This window comes from Anas acuta, chromosome 15, assembly GCF_963932015.1.
Source record: "Anas acuta chromosome 15, bAnaAcu1.1, whole genome shotgun sequence".
Taxonomy (NCBI): domain Eukaryota; kingdom Metazoa; phylum Chordata; class Aves; order Anseriformes; family Anatidae; genus Anas; species Anas acuta.
Window position 1 is genome coordinate 14,778,278 of NC_088993.1, and position 18,850 is coordinate 14,797,127.

The window sequence follows — 18,850 nt, forward strand, 5'->3', positions numbered from 1 at the left end:
CAGCAGCTGGTGGCTGCGAGGGGCGATGGCCACGGGCCCGAAATGTGCCCCCTTCCCTGCGTTTAACCCAAATCATCTTCTCCCATGGGCCCCAGCTGTGGGGACACGGCGCTGGCACCGCTGTGCCCCGTTTCACACCCCCATGGGAAGCCCCCGGCGCCTGACCCAAAGCTTTGGGACCCCCTCGTAGGGCTGCCCTTTGTTTTCCTCTTGCTGCTTTTTTTTTTTTCCCCTTCCTTAATTCCACCTAATGCAATTTTAATGAGGCCAGGGCGCCTGCCAACTGTTGGGAGAGCCTCCACCGAGGCTCCCGGGGGCAGCCGGCTCCTGGGGTGTCCCCATCCGTGTGTGTCCCCCCCCCCCCTGCAGCTGCCAGGAACCGCAGCCTCTGCCCGGGGTTTGGGGTCTGGGTGCTTTGGGGAAAGCCCAAAATCTCAGGGGGATAAAGGAGCTGAATCAGCTCCTGGTTTGTCAGCAGCTCGCGATGCTCCTCGCCCCTTCCAGCCCCGCTGCTGGGTGCGTGGGGTGTGCGCGGAGACGTGACACCTGCTGTGCTGCTGGGGGGGGGCTCAGAAATACCCTGAGCCCCACGGGATTGAACTAAATACAGGGAAAAAATGCAAAAAAAAAATGCAAAAGGCCCTCCCCAGCCCCACGGCTGAGCTCCTGCAGGGGGTACCTGCACCGGGGGGCCTCCATCTCGCCGCCCCTATGAGGGATGCGCACAGCCCCGCGTCCCCGAGGAGCCAAACCTGTCCCCAGTGCGTTGTCCCTGCGGCAAAATGCCCCCAAAAAATCCTTCCAGCAGGCACAAGCGAGGGCTCTGCCACCTCTCCGCCAGGCCAGGGGACACAGGGGGACCCCCGGAGGTGAAACCAGCCCTCCTTGCCCCCACGCCTGTCCCCAAACCCCGTGTTCAGCCCCACTTCACCCTCCTGCCCCAAAGCTGCGCGGTTTTCTGGAGCCAAAGCCAAGCTGCGGCAAAAAACACCTGGGGAAGGTGCAAAAAGCAAGGGCAGGACGGGGGCCAGGCCCCAACCCCTCTGGGCTTTTCCTCTGGGCTTTTCCCAGACTTTGTCGGGGCCGTGGGGGTGCTCCGGAAAGCCCCCATCATTTATGGCCTCGTTTATGGCCTCATCCCGGGGCTGGGGACCTGAGCTCTGGCGGCCTTGCAGCTCTCGGTCACAGCAGCTTGCAAATGCAATGCAGAGAGGAAAAGGCAGCAGGGAAAGGCAGCTCCTTCCCTCCTGCTCCATCCCACGCAGCAGCTCGTGGGAGATGGATTTAACACCGCACCCCCAGCCTGGGGGGCACCGGTCCCCTTTGGGGACACCCGGGGACATCCCCCTGCGCTGAGCCAGCCGTGCCAGCCAGCGCCGGGGAGAAAACCCTTTATTATTATTTTTTCTCCTGCGTAATTGCTTTTTTTTTTTTTCTTTTCTTTTTTCTTTCCCTGCTGAGCAGAAAGGGCCGCTTCTTTCCCAGCCTCGCACCATCTGCGGCAGGAGGAGGCAGCTGCGGGCCTGGGCAGCTGCACGGCCCCGCAGCCGGGTCCTAACATCCCGCTGCTGCTGCAGGATGGGGAAAAAAAAGAAAAAAAAAAGAAAAAAAAGAAAAAAAAGAAAAAAACACCAAAAACACCTCTGAAACGCCCCTGCCTCGCTGGGGATGGAGGGTTTCGCTTCCAGCCCTGCCGTGGGGTTGCTTCTGGTTGGAAATGAGGTGGATTTGGAGCAGGAGGAGGAGGAGGAAGGGGAAGGGGAAGGGGAAGGAGAAGGAGGAGGAGAAGGAAAAGGAGGAGGAGAAGGAGAAGGAGAAGGAGAAGGAGAAGGAGAAGGAGAAGGAGAAGGAGAAGGAGAAGGAGAAGGAGAAGGAGAAGGAGAAGGAGAAGGAGAAGGAGAAGGAGAAGGAGAAGGAGAAGGAGAAGGAGAAGGAGAAGGAGAAGGAGAAGGAGAAGGAGAAGGAAGGAGCAGGGAAGACGAGGGGGCTGGATGGGCCCCAAACCCCCTTGGCACCCATCCCGGCTCCGGTTGTGCCCCGGGGGGGTTGTGGCTGCAGCCCCCGGGCAGGGCGGGCAGCTGGGGGCATCCTGCAGGCGGAGGAGCTGCCGGAACCAGTACGCCCAGTACAAAACCAGTGCAGCCTGGGGGCCTGGGGGGCGTGGGGTGGGTGGGTGCAGTCTTTCCCGGGGATGGTGCCAGCAGCTCCTTGTCCAGCTCCAGCCCCGTTCAGCTCCCTGATCCGGCTGTAAACCCCCCCCCATCCCTCTGTTTTCCCCCAGTTTTCTGTCCCGTAGTGCTGTGCCCACCCCACTCCCCCCCGTACCCCCCCAAACCCCCTTTGCGCACACAGTGACCCCCCCATGGGGTCCCCCTGCTTTGCCACATCCCTCTGGGGGATTCAGCGTGGATTTGGGGCCACATCAGCACCCGGACACCCCCTGAGCCCCCTCCCCACCCCCTGCCCACTGCAGGGGGGGTGAATTTTGGGGTCCCCCAGCCCTGTGTGCCTGGCACAGGGCATTCAGGTGGCTGGGGGGGGGGGGGGGCTACAGCACTGCCCCCCCTTCTCCCTGCTGTCCTTCAGCCCTGCAGCACATCCAATGGGGCGGGGGGGATAATTTGGGGGGGGGTCTGGCAATGTAGGGTGAGTTTTGGAAGGGGGTGGGGTCTTGCAATTCAAGGGGGAGCCTTGCCTTATAATGGGGGGGGGGCTTGCAGCACACTGAGGTCTTGTAATGCTTGGGGGGGGGGTCCTGCATTACGAGGAGGGGTCTTACAGTGGGGGGGGGTCTCACAACGCTGAGAGGGTCTTGCATTATGGGGGGGGGGGGCACTGCAGGGAGGGGGGGTGTGGAAATGGGGTGTGTGGGGGGGTCCCTGCAGCATGGGGTGGGCTTTGCCACGCAGAGGGGGGGGCGTTCCTACAGCAGGGGGGGGCGGTCCCACAGCACAAGGGGGCTGTCCCTGTGCAATGGGGTTTCGTGCAATTTTATAGGGGGGGGGGGAGTCCTGCAGCAAAGAGGGGGGGGGTCCCTGCGAGGGGGCTGCACAGGAGGGGGGGGCGGGGGCTCGGAGGGGCTGGGAGGGGGGGGGGCGGCGCTGCAGCGGTGGGGCCGTATAAAAAGGCGGCGGGGCCATATAAAAAGGCGGCGGGGCCGTATCAAAGGCGGCGTCGGGGCCATATAAAAGGCGGCGTCGGGGCGGCAGCGGTGGCGGTGGCGGCAGCAGCGGCGGCGGCAGGATGACGGCGAACGGGACGGCGGAGCCGGTGCAGATCCAATTCGGGCTGATCAACTGCAGCAACAAGTACCTGACGGCCGAGGCCTTCGGCTTCAAGGTGAACGCCTCGGCCGCCAGCATGAAGAAGAAGCAGATCTGGACGCTGGAGCAGGACGGCGAGGACTCCAGCGCCGTCCTCCTCAAGAGCCACCTGGGCCGCTACCTGGCGGCCGACAAGGACGGGCGGGTGAGCTGTGACAGCGAGGAGCCCGGCCCCGACTGCCGCTTCCTCGTGGTGGCCCACGGCGACGGCCGCTGGTCGCTGCAGTCCGAGCCCCACCGCCGCTTCTTCGGCGGCACCGAGGACCGCCTGTCCTGCTTCGCCCCCGCCGTCTCGGCCGCCGAGAAGTGGAGCGTGCACTTGGCCATGCACCCGCAGGCCAACCTCTACAGCCTGGCCCGCAAGCGGTACGCCCACCTCGGGCCTCGCCGCGACGAGCTGGCCGTGGACCGCGACGTGCCCTGGGGGGTGGACGCCCTCATCACCCTGCTCTTCGTGGAGCAGCGCTACAGCCTGCAGAGCTGCGACCACCGCCTGCTGCGCTGCGACGGCCGCCTCGTGCCCGCCGCCGAGCCCGGCACCGCCTTCACGCTGGAGTTTCGTTGCGGGAAGGTGGCTTTCCGGGATGGGGAGGGACGCTACCTGGCCCCCTCGGGTCCCAGCGGTACCCTGAAGGCGGGGAAGAGCAGCAAGGTGGGGAAGGACGAGCTCTTCGCCCTGGAGCAGAGCTGCCCGCAGGTCGTGCTGCGCGCCGGGAACGATCGCAACGTGTCCACCCGGCAAGGTGAGGGGATGGGGAGGGGGTGGGAGAGGGGATGGGGATGTGGGGAGGGAGGGATGGGGACGTGGAGAGGGATGGGGATGTGGAGATGGAGAGGTGGGGACGTGGAGATGGAGGGATGGGGACATGGAGAGATGGGGACATGGAGACGGAGACATGGAGACGTGGAGAGGGATGGGGCCATGGAGATGGAGAGATGGGGACATGGAGATGGAGAGATGGGGATGTGGAAACGGAGAGATGGGGACATGGAGAGGGCTGGGGCCATGGAGACGGAGGGCTGGGGGCACAGGGCAGTGCGCCCCCACGGTGCTCTCGGCATCGCCCCCTGCCCCCAGCCCTCCGGCACCGTCTCCTCGCCATCCCCAGCACCCCTCGGGCACCGCGGCCCCTCCGCGCCCCCCTGCATCCCTCGGGAGCTGTCCCCCCACGGGCACGGCCCCGTGACCCCGCTCCCCGCATCCCCCTGTAGCACGGTGTCTCCTCCGCACCCCCACATCCATGGGGCATCGCTGCCCCCCGTGGTGCCCCCCCTGCAGCCCCCCAGCATGGGGACCCCCCCCTTGGGGCAGCAGCGACCCCGCAGGGTGCCCCCTGCCACCCTCCTCCATGGCCATGTGAGGGGCTCCCCCCCCCTTGAGCCCCACAGATGCCTCCCTGAAGCCCCCATTTCCCCGTGGCCCCCCCCCCACGGCTCCCTGGGGTCCCTCCCCCTGCCCCCCCACATCCTGCCCCAGCCCCCTCCCACATCCCTCTCCCTCCCCCTGCGCCCCCCCAGCACCCCCATCCCTGCAGCGTGGCCTCCTTGGGGTGCCCTGGAAAGGGGGGGACACACAGTGAGGGGCTGCCTGGGGGGCAGAGGGGATTGGGGGGGGGATTCATGGGGTCTTCCATTGCTGGGGAGGAGGCAGGGCTGCCGGCCGCCTCGCTGCCTCCAGAGCTCATTGTTCACCAACAAAGCCCTTCCCAACCCCCCCCCTCATTGAGCATCTCTGGGCCACGCACCCTGATGCATGGGGCCCTGGGGGGGGGGGCTGCAATGCCCCCCGATGGGGCTGTGTCCCCCCGATACATGGGGGGCGTGGGTGCCACCACCCCCCCGGCGCTGGCAGCAATCCATAAAATGGCTTCGCCGAATCTCTCGGCGGCGCGGGGCGGACGTGACCTACATGGAGCCGGCACAAAGGCGGCCGTGGTGCTGCCACCACCTCTCCCCCATGTCCCCATGTCCCCGTGTCCCCATATCCCCATCCCCTCATCCCGTGGGCGAAGCCACCCTGTGCCCCAATCCGTGCACCACCGCTCCCCGGGCACGAGGCCACCGTCGAGCACAAAGCGCAACCGGCCCCGCGCCCGGTGGGTGGGTGGCGGGGCCAAATCCCACCTTTGGGGCTCGGAGAGGGGCTTTGGGGTGTGCACAGAGAAGCACCGGGCCCCCAAAAAAGCGAGCCCACGGCGGGCAGGGCGATGCTGAGCAGCCGCAGCGTGGGAGCCCCGGGGCACGGCGCCGGCGTGCCAAGTCAGGCCGGCGCACGCCGGGCGCGGGATGGGTGCGAGCATGCCTGGCTGCGGCACAGCCCGGGCCAAAAAGCACCGGGGGGGGATTTTTTCTTTAAAAAAACCAAAATATTTATATATTTCAAGGTTGCTGCTTAACCCTTATCAGCGCGCGGGCAGCGACCTTGCAGCCTTTTTCTCCTTTCGGGGAATAAATCCTGCACTGAAAGAAAGAGATTGCTGCAGAGGAGACGGGCAGCGCTGCGCAGGGGCTCGGGGAGGAGGAGGAGGAGGAGGAGGAGGAGGAGGAAGGCGATGGCGATGCTGGCGATGGCGGCGCGAAGCTGCCGCAGCGCTGTGGGGGAAGGGTTGCTGCAGCCCTTTGTCACGGGAGATGGGAAAACCAGATGTGGGGCGAGGAGTGGGCTGGGGGACGTGGAGAGGGGGCTGGGGGGACGCGGAGAGGGGGCTGCGCTCGCCAAGCCGCCGGCTTTGTGTGCTGTGGAGAAAGGGGGGGGGGGGGGAGCCAAATCTCCCCGGCAACAGGGGTCCCCCCGCTGAGCACGGGCCCTCTCCAAGAGAAATAAAGCGGGGAGGGGGCGCAAGGGGGGGAACGGGGAGGAGGAGGAGGGGGCTGCAGCCACCCAAGCGCCCGCGCTCATCCTGTGGGGTGCTGGGAGCGGCACCGCCTGGCTCCGGGTCCCTTTTGGGTTTTTTCTGGGCTCCTGTCCTCCTCTTGGGAAAGGTCCCTGGGGTAACGGGCTGGCAGCCACCAAAACACCCAAAAACCCAGCCAAGGAGGCATTTGCAGGCATTTCTTCCCCCTCCTCACGCCCTGGTAGCTCCTGTGACCCCCCCAGGAGGTGGGTGCTTGGGGCTGGGGGTGGCCCCGTGGCTCCCAGCACCAAAACTCTGGCTGTGCCCCTGGGGGTCCTGAGCCCCAGCGCACCTTAAAAAGGAGCCGGGGGTGTTTGTGAGCAGCCAGCAGCTTCCTTCCCTGCTGAACGGCTCCGAACAAAGGGCCCTTTGTGGCAAGGAGGGTCCCCGAGGGCTCGCTGCGCCCCTGCCAGCCCCCCTCCTGCCTGGGGAGGGGGGAAAGAGGGCGAGAGGAGCTCGGAAGCGAGGAATTTTTGGGGAGGGGGGTCCAGGGATGCAGCTTGCAGGATGGGTGGGGGGCGAGGAGGGGCTGCCCCCCCGCTGCAGGCACAAAGCAGGTGGAGATGAGGAGCGGCTCCTGGATGAAGCTGGGGGCAGGGGAGGGTTTGGGGGGTGCAGCTCCGCCCGTGACCTGTTGCAGAGCTGCACCCCAGGGTGCTGGGGCGGCCCCGTGAGCTCTCCGGGCTGTTTTTTCTCGACAAAACCCCTCCTGGTTTGCCTTCCTGGGGTAGGAAGGTGATGGTGATGCCAGGAAGGTGGCCGGGCACAAGGGCTGCAGGGCTGGGATCTGCTCCTGCGCCCACGCTCACCTCCAGCCTCCTCCCCATCCCCAGGACAGAGGCGCACAGGACCCCGCAGCAACCCCTCGGGTTTCTCCCAAGCTGCAGAGCACCCACGCAGGGAATTTTTTGGGGGGACCAGCAGGCTTCTCGCCCCTCCCGGAGCGCCAGCCGGCCCCGTGCTCGGCCCCCTCCTGCCTCCAGCTGTAATTAGCAGCCTTGGCAAGGTCAGGGAGAGGCGTGCTGGCTCCAGCCTGCCTTCCCCAGGAGCGTTAATTAAAGCCTGCAGCAGGAACCACGGCCGGGCGCTGCGGGAGGGCGGCGCGGGTGCCCTGGGCTGCAGAAAGTGGGGGACACGTGGCCGGGCTGGGAGCAGGACAGGGGGACACGGCGAGGGTGACATGGCCAGCATCCCGCCATCCCCCAGCTCCTTTCTCCAGCCCTGACCCCCAAACCTTCAGCTCGGGCTCGGTTACAGCCCTTTGAAGCCTCCCCATAATTGCATTCCTTTCTGCTGACTCGGCGTAACCCAACCCCGGGCTGGGGGCGGTGGGAGACCCCCCCCTCTCGCCAGCAGGCCCCGCGAGGCGCAGCCGCTTCCTCCTCCTGGCACGGGATAAAGGAAAAACCTCCCCAAAATCCCTGCTCCAGGTGGGAGCAGGGGGCTCGCTGTGCCGGGGCTCCATCCCTGGCCCATCCGTGGCGCTTTGCAGCATCTCCCGGGCTCCCCGCTGCATCTCCAGGCTGAGGAGCTCACCAAAAACGTGGTGTGGAGGGGCTTGGGCATGCAGCTGGTGGGGCGAGCTGTCCCCGTCCCCACTGTCCCATCAGGGACTGGGTTCTGCAGCGTTTTCTGAGGGCTGAAGCTGGGTTTGTGCCGTGCCGGGAGGCGCTGGGCTCGCCGAGGCCTCTGCTCACAAAGGTTTTTTTGGCCAGCTCTCAGCTGTCGGTTCCACGACTCTCGGCAGAGCCAGCGCGGGGCTGCAAGCAGCTGGGCCTGGCGCTGCTTTCCCAGCGGGAGGGCAAAATCCAAACCAAATGTTCAGATGTTCCCCCTCCGCCGTGCACCCACGCTGCGCCCTGCGCCTCCCCAGGAGCCAAAACCCGGCCCCGTGGCACCGGGCAGCTTCAGCACACGGGGATGGGGCCGGCAGCGGGGCTGCTGGCGGCACCACCATGGGATGGTTGAGCCAGCCCCGAGCTCTGCCCCATGCCTGGCCCCCCAATTTTCTGGGACGGAGCCCTGGGAGGCAGCAGGGCCCTGGGGAGGTGCTGGGGGACCCCCGGCTGGGGGGAGGTGGTGCGAATATGGGCGGCATTGTGGAGGTGACAGGACAGCTTGGGCGCGGGGAGATAAGATGAGGGACTACAAAGAAAAGCCTTCAAAGCCTAATCCCTTTAGCAGGGGGTGGGAGGCTGATATGCAAAGCCCGGCAGCAGATCCTGCCCGGCTGGCGGGCAGGGTTTGGAGATGCAGATCCAGCAGATAGCAGGCCGCCAGGTAGCCGGGTCTGACACATTTCGGGGGGAGGCATTTCCATTTCAAAGGCCGGGAGCCAGCTGGTGCTGGGGTGCCCTACAGAGGTGGTGCCTCCTCCTCCAGCACCTTGTGGGCAGCGGGAGCCGGCACCGGCACCGTGCGTGCCTCCAAGGGGTGCACGATGGGGTTTGAGCCCCTAACTCGCATGAAGCAGGGAGAAATAGGGATGTTTCCAAGCTTTCAGCTCGGAAAGGCTCAGCCCAGCCCGTGCAGGCAGCAGGACTCCCAGGGAAGGGGCCGCATCCAGCTCCCTCCTCGAAACCCAACCCGGCCAACTCGGCTGCTCCGCTTCGGCTCCAAGCTATGGCTTTGTGACTCCCATCCCGAAAGTATTTTTAGGCAAAAAACCCGCCAAGCTGGAGAGCTCTGCCTGCCAGCATTTGGCCCCGGCAGCCCTGACTAAGCAGGTTTGTTGGGCTGAGCGCCTGCGGGCAGATGTGCTTGTGGCCGGGGGCCAGCGGTGGCCCTGGCACCGCACCCGGTGGCCACGGGGCTGGCTGCATCCAGCTCGGCAGGGCTGGGGTGAGTGGGGTCCCTGGCCTGGGGGAAAACCCACTGTGAGGCACCGTAAGCTCCAAAATGTCCGAAACAGCCCAAAAATGGTGCCTGGGATAGGGGCAGCCACTGGCTGCTGGGTCATGGCCACGGAGGTGAGCTGGGAGCCCATCGGGGGCACGGTGGCCACAGCTAAGGGGTTGGATAACCCGGCTGTCACCTCCTGGAAAACAAAAAAAAACAAACAAAAAAAACAACCTACAGCCATTTTGCATGGGAAAATACCCCAAATTGTCTTTGTTTTGCTGTGCTGGAGCCAAGAACCCTGAGCTGGAGCTGGGTTCTGGCCCTCTCCTTGAGCACCCAAATGGAAACCTGGGTTTGAACCCCAAATGTCACGGGGAGGCCATGTGTGAGGGACTTGGGTGTTGCCAAACTGAAGCAGGAGCTGTTCATGGCCCCGGCAGCTGGGTCTCCATGGGTTGAGGTCCCTGTGACACCCCCTGACCTCCGCCTCCATCCCGCAGGCATGGACCTCTCGGCCAACCAAGACGAGGAGGGCGACCAGGAGACCTACCAGCTGGAGATCAACAAGGACACCAAGAAGTGCGCCTTCAGGACCTACACGGGCAAGTACTGGACCCTCACCTCCAACGGGGGCATCCAGTCCACCGCCTCCACAAAGTGAGTCCCCGCCTCGTGCCCCCGGCCGCTTCGGGGACCCGCTCGCGTTTCCCAGGGGCTCACCCCAAAATGAAAACCCCAAAGCGAATTCCCTGGAGAGCCGGGGCTGAGCCTGGGCTCGCCCCCGCGGTGCTCGGGAAGTCCCTTGGGCCACGTCATCCTTCCCGGCAGGCTGGGGCGGCCAAAACGCTTACCCTGCACTTAGAGCCGGCTGCTGGAGCTGGGCGGAAAGGCCCCAAAGTGCCTCCGGCTCCGTGTCCCCGGGGACAGCCCGGGGGCCGAGGGCTTAACCCGGGCGGACGCCGCAGCTTCCCTCGTCCTGCCAAAACCCAGCTGGCTCAGGACATCCCGCTTCTGAACTCAATGGGGGTGGTGTTTTTGGGGGTCCCTGGTCTGAAATGTCCCACTGACCGCGCGCTGTGCCCCTGCAGGAACGCGAGCTGCTACTTTGACATCGAGTGGTGCGACAAGCGCATCACCCTGAAAGCCGCCAACGGCAAGTACGTGACAGCCAAGAAGAACGGGCAGCTGGCGGCCTCCATGGAGACAGCGGGTAAGGGACCCCGTGGGTAAGGGACCCCGCGGGGACCCCAGCCCCGGCTTGGGATGGCAGTGAGGATGGGGACAGGGGTGTCCCCAAACGCGGCACCTCGCCCTGGTGATGCTGTGGGGTGGGTGAGAAATATCGGGGCACGTGCGCCCTCCTGGCCGCTGGGTGCCCTCCTGGGGACCATGCTTTGTGTCCCCACGGGCTCATGCTGCTCTCCCCTCCGGCGCAGGCGAGACGGAGCACTTCGTGATGAAGCTGATCAACAGGCCCATCATCGTCCTGCGCGGCGAGCACGGCTTCATCGGCTGCCGAAAGGTGACCGGCACCCTGGACTCCAACCGCTCCTCCTACGACGTCTTCCAGCTGGAGTTCAACGACGGAGCCTACAACATCAAAGGTGAGGCCGTGGCTTCGTGCCGGGGGGCTCCGTGCACGTCCCCATCCCCGTGGGCATCGCCGCTTGGGGGGGGTCCCCGCGGCGGTGGCGGCTCACGGGGTGCCCTCTGCCCGCAGATGCCACCGGGAAGTACTGGATGGTGGGGAGCGAGTCGTCCGTCACCAGCAGCAGCGACACGCCCGTGGACTTCTTTTTTGAGTTCTGCGACTATAACAAAGTGGCCATCAAAATCAATGGCAAATACCTGAAGGGTGACCATGCCGGGGTCCTCAAGGCATCCGCCGACGCCATTGACGCCTCCACCCTCTGGGAATATTAATGCACTTTAGCGTACCTCCCATTGCCAACTTTCCTTTCCCCTCTCTTTATTTTTTTTTTCTATTTTTTCTTTTTTTTTTTTTTTTTTGGTTCGGTTTCGTTTCGTTTTGAATTTCTCCTCTCTGTAAAAGGATTTCCAGACTGGCTTTGCCCTCCCCTCCCGCCGTAGAGCCCAGCGCCTTGTGTCGGAGGTGGGTCCCCCCCCTTCCCGCCCCGTGAGAACTGGATCAGTCACCCGGCAGCGCGCGGTGCTGCCGCCTGCACCTGGAGGGTTGCCGAGGGCCCTTCCTCGCCCCGGCCTCGCTCAGCTCGGAGGCTGCCGTACCCCGACCTGGCCCCGAGCACCACCTCAGTAGTTTACTTTCTTCTCTGCAACTGGAAAAAGAAAAAAAAAAAAGGGAATGAGGTCACCTCCGTGCTCTCCTCTCCAAAGCAGTGCCGGTGCCACTTCGCCCTGCGCTGCCAGGGTCCCCCCCCGGTCCCTGTCCCTCCGCTGTCCCGTCCCCAGCCAAGGCACAAGAGGTGACCTGACGTGCTGCAGTAGGGCCAGCAAGCTGATCCCTGCCCCAGCTGTGCAGGTGGCACACCTGGAATCAATTTTTGGGGTGATCCCATCTGGAAAGCCCCGGCAATTCATCTCGCTGCCACCCTGCGCTCCTCTTCCTCCTCTTCCTCCTCCTCGGGGTCATCCCTGCCCCTCGCGGTGCCCCTGGTGCCAAAGGAGCTGCGGTGCCCAGGAGGGGACAGAGGTCGGGGTGGGGACACATGGAGCAAACCCGCACCAGGGGGGCTCCAGCACCGGCCCCCCCCATCCCCATCAATGCGCGGGGCCGCGTGCCCCCCCAACGGGCACAGCCTCCCTCGGGCACCGGCTGGAGGCAAGAGCTGCAGATTTCGGTTTACAGAATAGAAAAGTTCCTTAGCAAACTTTGCACAGTGATATTTGCTCAGTACTTTTTCTTCTTTTCTCTCTTTTTTTTTTTTCTTATCTTTCTTTTTTTTTTTTTCTCATACAAATACTGGAACAGCGAAGCGCATCCCTGGATGCCCACCGCTGATTTGGGAAGCGCCCCCCGAGGAGGGGCAGCTCCTGCTCCACCAGCCCGCGGGGGCACCTCGGCTTCGCCAGCATGCCATCTCGTCCTTACTGGAAACAGAAAAGAAAAGAAAAAAAAAAAAAATAATGACCAAAACAGTATTTTTGTTAGTATCTATTTATATATGCTCTCCATGGCACTGTGTTACCAGCTGTTGTCTGTACTAGGTCTGCATTAGCGTGTAACGATGTGAGCGTTCGCGACGGGTGGTGCTGAAGCGTCCTCGAGGGTGTTGAAAGGCACTTTGAAAATCCTTTGGGGGGCCGCTCCCCACACCACGGAGCCTTTTCCCCGCGCCCCTCGCCCCCCCACGCCAAGGGTGCTCACGGCGTCGCCGCTGTGCCAAGACGAGGCCGGCGCCTGCCGCAAGCTCGGGGCTCGCCAGCCTTAAAGCCTGTCCCAGGGGCAGCCTCCGCGGGAGCTTGGTGCTAAAACTCAGCTCGGAGAGCGCCCGGCCCGTCCCAGCGAGGGGACAGCTCGCAGACGGGTCCCTCGCCACCACGGGGTCCCCACCAGGGCCCTATTTCGGCTCTCCCAGCCAGCGCCCTGGAAAACGCGCCCGCCCGGGGCCGAGGGCGCCTCTCGAAGGAACCAAGTGTCTTGATGAAGCCCCGAGCGACCCCGGGACTTGGCACTCACTCTTTGCTGGCCTTCACACCCACCGCGTCCCCTCCTCCCCGGCCCCAGTGGCAGTTCAATCCGTGTCCCCCCCTTCCCTGCTCCGGCTTCTCCCCTGTGACACTAGGTCGCCATCTCCTCCCCCCCCTCCCCGTCTCCTCTCCTCGGGTGTCGTGACTCTCCGAAAACATCTCACTCTGAAATCTAAGTTTGGGGTTCGTTCGTTTGTTTTTTTTTTATTTTTTTTATTATTTTTTTTTTGTAAGTGCCATTTGTATAACTTAAAAGAAAACTAGCTTCAAATGGAGAAAAATGAATAAAAAAAAAAACCTGCATTCGGACACGAGCGGTGGTGCGTGGTCTGTGGGGGGCTGTGGTGATGGCCGGGTTTGGGGACAGAGACCGAGAAGCATCGGGGCTGAGCCCGGGGCACTCGAAGCACAGAAGCTTGAGAGAATTTGGGGGCTGGCCAAAGAGTGTCCCAGAGATGGAGCTGGCTCTGAGGATCGTGGGTGGCGTGGTGGGAAGTGAAGGCTTGCTGCCAGCGAGCAGGCTTAAAAGCAAAGCTGGCCAGAGCCCAGGCCACGTTTCAAGATGCTCGGGGCAGTCCCCAGCCCCCAAAAGCCCACGTGCGTCCTCGAGGTGCTCACGAGGGATGCTCCTGCAGCCACCCCTCCTGCGAGCGGCCTGGGAGGCAAAGCTGCTGCTCCGCTTGGTGACAGGGGAAAAAAAAGGAAAAAAAGAGGAAAAAAAGAAAAAAAGGAAAAAATAAAATGCATTTGCAGCCCAGCCCAGCCCAAACACTGCATGCAGGCGGATGAGCCGGGGCAGCAGGATGTGCCCCCAGCCCAGCCCCGGCAGACGCTTGCTCAGCTTTTAAAGGTGAAGTTGGTTTGCTAGGAGCAGAGCTGGAGCTGCAGCACAGCCCAGGAGGGACCTGAGCTTTGAAGAAGCGTTGGAGCAGGGCAGCGAGGGCTGAACAAAGGAAGGATGTCGGGCTGCTGCTATAAACAGGGGGAAAATAAAGAAGAATGCTGTGCAGGAAGCGCCGAGCATCTCGCTCTGCTCAGCTTCCCGGCTACGCCACGAGCACCCAGCACCTCCCTCCTGGCCCTTTTCCCCTTGCCCCACAGCCAGCTGGTGGGGGGCTGCCAACCCCCTGGAAACAGGGCTTTTAACCCAAATCTAACTCCAGTTCACCTCCCCCCTCTACAACACAAAGCAAGCACTGATCCCTTCCTGCACGGCAGCCACCGCTCCCATTTCGGGACCCTCGCTGCACCACGGAGAGCAGAGGAGCCCCCCTGGCGGTGTCTCCCCCCCGTCCCCGAGCTGCCAGCAGCCGTCTCCTTTCCTTTTTGCTGCTGAGCCAAAGGAAGCCGGAGCCCCGCAGCCTGCAGCCTGCAGCCTGCCTCCACCGCTGCTCCTGCAAGGGGGAAGTCCCCGAAGCCTGGCGCAGCGCTGCTCACACCTCCTGGTTTCCATTTACAGGAGCGACTGGAAACCATTTTCTGTTCCGTTCCTCTCGGCAGCGGCTGGAAGGCATCAGGCTCCCGCAGGAGGGGTGGGGGGCTCTGCCCTGCAACCCCCCCTCCCCCTGCTCGGCCCCAAAAAGGGGCCAAAAAAGTCCTGTCCCCACCGTCCCGCGGCGGGGCCGAGGCTCCCGCTGCAACCACAGCACGGAGGTGAAAGCCAGAGTGCACAAATTTATTTACAAAAAAATTCAAATTACAATATAATACAGGAAACTTTTTACACACGGAATATTAGAATGGTTTACTACCGGAAGGTAAAGAAAAATATTTTTTTTTATTTGTTTTTATTTTTTAATAAAACACCTATTTGTTTTCGGCTATTGTTATACAAAGTTGCAGAACATGCACATCTTTACAGGGTTTTCTTTCTTTTTAATATAACGTTTTGCTAAGTGCAAATACTAAGTTTCTCTCTCCACCTTTAAGGCAAGTAAAACGGGACACTGCAATTAACCATAACGAGTACCTGGAGGGGAGCAACCTGGGCACAGCGACCCCCCCGCCGCCCCAAATAACCCACGGCAAGGTGGGAGGGAAACGGGGTGCGGAACTGGAGGGCCCCGAGTGGGGATTTCTGTGGGTTGTGCAATCATTTTTGTTTTGTTTTGTTTTTGTTTTTTTAAAGTAAAAACCAAGAACAGACCCAAAATGCTATCGGAAAGCACAACTGCTGGAAGCCACGCGGGTTGGAGGGAAGGAGCAGCCGCACGGTTCGGCTGCGGATGCATTTTCAGTGGTCTGGGGGTTTTCTCGGTGGGGGAGAAGCAGCCACAGGCACCGCCAGGCACCTCCCCAGCACCGATTTCTCCTCTCGGACACAAAGCAGCTCGTGGTTCTGCGGGGCTCCAGCCTTTCCCTTCCTCCCTGCCCCTCTGCCAGCAGCCTGAGCGTTGATCCAGGGCAGCACCACGGAGCTGCCACGGCCCCGCGGAGGTGTCCCCAGCTCCTGGGGGTCATCTAAGCCTCATCCAAGGCAGCCCTCAAGCCCAAAAGATCTCAGCTACTAAAAAACCAAGGTTCCCTTTCTGTGACGGGCAGCCACCCGCGCTTCGTCTGAACTGGGTCGATTCTCTGAGCGCCCGATGGTGCTGGGAAGGGCAGCGTTTGGTGGATTTAAACCTGGCTAAAATCCTGACAAGAGTGGGGAAGCCACCGCAACCCCGTGGCTACCTCCAGAAATACATTAAGAGAGAAAAATTAAAAAAAAAAAAAGATAGCAGCAAGTGAATACCACTTGGTTATTAACGCTAGACAGAACATGGCACCGAGGAACACGCAACGCTTCGCAGGACGCATTTCAAACCATAGGAAACACCTGAAAGCAGGGAAAATGCTGATTCAGCTCCAAAAGGCAGGGAAGTGCCCGCTGTGAAACCCTCCCAAAGCCACAGCCCCACAGCTGGTGGGGAAATCTTCTCCTGCCACCTGGAGCTGCTGTCCCAGGCCTCTCTCTGGGAGCTCCCGCTGCCAGCACAGCACCGAGGAGATGCTGTGCCAGGGAAGGCTTGACAGGAGTCAAGAGGCAGAGGCAGGGGAGTTTTACCTGAACAAAAAACCACAGGCAAAAGACACCTGGATGCTAAAACACAGCGGGAGGAAACCAGCAGGGAACTGCGGTGAGCTGGCTCTCAGCAGGAAGGAGCAGGATGCAGCACGGATCAAAACTCAGGAACAACTGCGCAACCGGACTGGTAAAAAACAAACCAAAAACCTAAACAAGCCCAGAACTTCTGGGAAGAGGCTTTCTCCCTCCAAGCATTTTTTTTTTTTATAGGGGTCCCAGACAGTACAGCCAAGGTCTGGGGAAAGGGCTTTGCACCCAGGCTCCTCACACACCCCGCTGACAAGCTCAGGCAGCCATCACAGCCCCTGCTCCTTACACAGCTCTGCTTCCCCTAAATCCTCGCCTCCTGAGCCCGGCGATGCTCGTGTTTGCCTTTTAACACGCCCTTCTGAAGCCAATTAAACTGCAATTCAAGTTTTCGGGAGTTAAATGTTTCGGAAGCAGCCAGCTCCCGACAGCACGAGGCTGCTGCCTGCGGGCTTGCAGGGATTTCAGCTAAGGGGGGGCTCCGGGCTCGCCGCCTGCCTGCAGACCTACACACGGGTACTCCCTCGTTTTGTGCAGCAGCACACAGCACACACCACTCCTGTGCACCAAAACACGTGTCTGCCCCAGCAGTCTTGGAGATGAGGGAGCTGGCTTTGGCTCTGAGTGCTTCCCCCAAGTGCAGAAGGGTGTTTGGGGTGCCTGGATAACAGCAAAGCCAAGGCCACGCTTGGGGAAAACACCTGAGCCCTTGGAAGGGGGCAAGCTCAGTTCCCAAAGATGAGGGTAGGGAGTCTCCTGCTGTTTCGGAAAGCCCTGAGACAGGAACGTGGCTCTGGGGCTGCCTACCAAGATCTGAGCAACGAGGTGGCTGCCCCATCTCCTCACTCCTCTTGCAGAGCGAGAAATGCCGAACACACTACGTCTACTTGGGTTTGAACAATTTATTTCTGCTGGGAGGTGTTAGCAGATTACAGGGATGCTGGAGAACACGGGAAACCCTGCTTTGGGCTGGGGCAGCAGAGTTCTGTTATCTTGATCCTGAAGGTCTTACTCAGGTGCCAAGTCTCTCCTTCCTTCCCCCAAGACTCAGGCTTGTTGCAGCTGCTCTGGCCAGCAGGAAGGTTGGATTTTTGGAAAACTCCCGAGGCACGCTTGCATCCCTGTGCTCCACACGTCTCACTTTCCCTCCCAACAGCTGTCTGAACGGCCCTCGCCAAACAAACAAACAAACAAACGAACCAACAAAACCAACCTGGACTCTCAACACGGGAAGAAATCCTTGGAAATGCAGCACCGAGCCCCGCTGTAGCACAGGCTGAAATGTTTTAATTGCAAAAAGTCCGGAGAAGCCACGACCGGGGGGGTGTAGTGCAGGGACACTGAGTCACAGCAGCTCCCCTTGCAGCTGGCTAACCCAGGGGGCTGAAGCAGGACTGGGGGGGATGTTACCGGGGTGGCTTTGCCCCGCAGTGACTCTGTGTCAGATGCTATTGGAACCAGGTCAGAACCGGTGTCGGGGCTGAGGGCCAAAGTGCATAGGCAAGTTGTGCTCCAGCTGAACATTGATCTGGGGAAAATCGTAGTTCACCCTCATGTTAGGCAGCGGGGGCACGTAGGGGGCGGGAATGGGGCCTATGTTGAGGGGGATGTTATTGTACATGGGACGGACGGGAGGGAGAGGGAAGGGGGGGTGCACGAAGGGGTACGGAGGCATCCGGGGTTGGTGGAGGTTCTGAGGAACGGGCCTGGGGATGACCTCGATTCTCTGGATTTTCTCCACGGGCTTTTCCACGGGAGGGCCGATGCGCTTGAAGCTGTTCTCTGCAGAGGGAGGAAGGAAAAGAAGCAGTCATCCTACAAACAAAACCCACTGAGCCTGGTCAGCTGCTTTGCTGAGCCGAAAGGAGACATCACTGCATGCACGAGCCTCCTGGTTCCCCATGGTCCCAGCTTCAGCCTGCAAGCTTTAAAGCTCGAGGAGCTGCCAGCAGGAGCAGGGGGATGGCTGGCACACCTCTAGAGCAAGGTTTTGGTGCTGTTTGGTGTAGCACAGCAGTGCCCAGCGCAGCTTGCAGGCAGCCAGGCTGTGGGAAGAAGCCAAGGAAACCAGAGCTGGGAACCCCAGGCTCTCTGACTGTCCTCAGTCTGACACCAAAGCACAGATAAAGCTTGTGACTTACCCCCATTCTTCTTCCTTTGTTCCTCTTCAGCCTCTTTCTGAATCTCCTGAATTATCTTCTCGTCATCTTCCTAGAAACCACAGGAGTATAAAGAGTCAGTGGGCCAATTCCTGCTGCAGCAGCATCCCCTTCTCCCACTGCTGCTTTTCTTCTCGCCAGGTGTTTGTATAGAAAGAGGCAAATTCAGCTGAATCGTCCTCGTTTGGGGATGATCCAGTCAAAAGCAAGGCTGCGACAGGGGACTGCACACAAATCACTTGCACAGAGCCAAGCCTACTCTATGGAGTATGACTACGAGGTTTAGATCAGCTTTCCAGGGAGTTCAGTGCTAAAATTCATCGACTTGATAGAAACCAGAGAACTGCAACCCAGCTCCGCCCAGCCCAAGAGTTGCTGGAGAGCTGTTAATCTTTTAAATGGCAATAGGCTATTAAATATTTACACTATGCTAGCACTTCTTGAGTTTTTGGCCCAACAGCTGGAATTAACACAGCTTAAATCCTGGCTCCACCAGCTAAATGGTGCTCTAACGAGGCCATTTAGATCTTATCTGTAACTTTGAGGAGGACATAAATCACCATACGTTTAATGTCTAGCTAGACTTTATAACAAGAATATTCAGACAAGAATATTCAGACGCACTGCTCAATGAAAACACAGGAGCAGCTAGAAGCTGCAAGCATCCTTCTGCCCCTTGTTCTTCTCCACCCAAAATAGCAGCAGCCAGACCAAGCAGTGTAGTAAAGCCTCAGGTGGCTGCAGGGAGCTGACATTTACACCTCCTTTTTATTAAATCGAGGGAGCATGATGGATAAAGTCTTGGAAGAACGTGCAACTCCTGAAGCAGAAGACAGGCGTGCCTGGAGGGCACCAGCAGCCCCTAGGGAC

General features: G+C 61.1%; 2 protein-coding genes across 3 annotated transcripts in view; one reads left to right on the top strand and one right to left on the bottom strand.

The window, feature by feature from the left end:
* The first annotated feature begins 3,148 nt into the window (after nucleotides 1-3,148).
* On the top strand, nucleotides 3,149-13,036 carry FSCN1 (fascin actin-bundling protein 1). Its single transcript, XM_068699586.1, has 5 exons — nucleotides 3,149-4,066; nucleotides 9,559-9,715; nucleotides 10,147-10,268; nucleotides 10,495-10,662; nucleotides 10,779-13,036. Exons 1-5 carry the CDS (start codon nucleotides 3,244-3,246, stop codon nucleotides 10,979-10,981), a joined length of 1,473 nt encoding a protein of 490 aa, XP_068555687.1. The 5' UTR covers nucleotides 3,149-3,243; the 3' UTR covers nucleotides 10,982-13,036.
* Nucleotides 13,037-14,381: 1,345 nt separating this feature from the next.
* Nucleotides 14,382-18,850, bottom strand: part of RNF216 (ring finger protein 216) — a 73,432-nt gene continuing 68,963 nt past the window's right edge. For both annotated transcript variants that reach the window (XM_068699584.1, XM_068699585.1), the window contains exons 16-17: nucleotides 17,963-18,032; nucleotides 14,382-17,603 (exon numbers count right to left, since the gene is read on the bottom strand). In XM_068699584.1, the coding sequence (XP_068555685.1) occupies nucleotides 17,284-17,603; nucleotides 17,963-18,032 (390 nt within the window). In that variant the 3' untranslated portion in view covers nucleotides 14,382-17,283. The remainder of the gene's footprint in view (nucleotides 17,604-17,962; nucleotides 18,033-18,850) is intronic.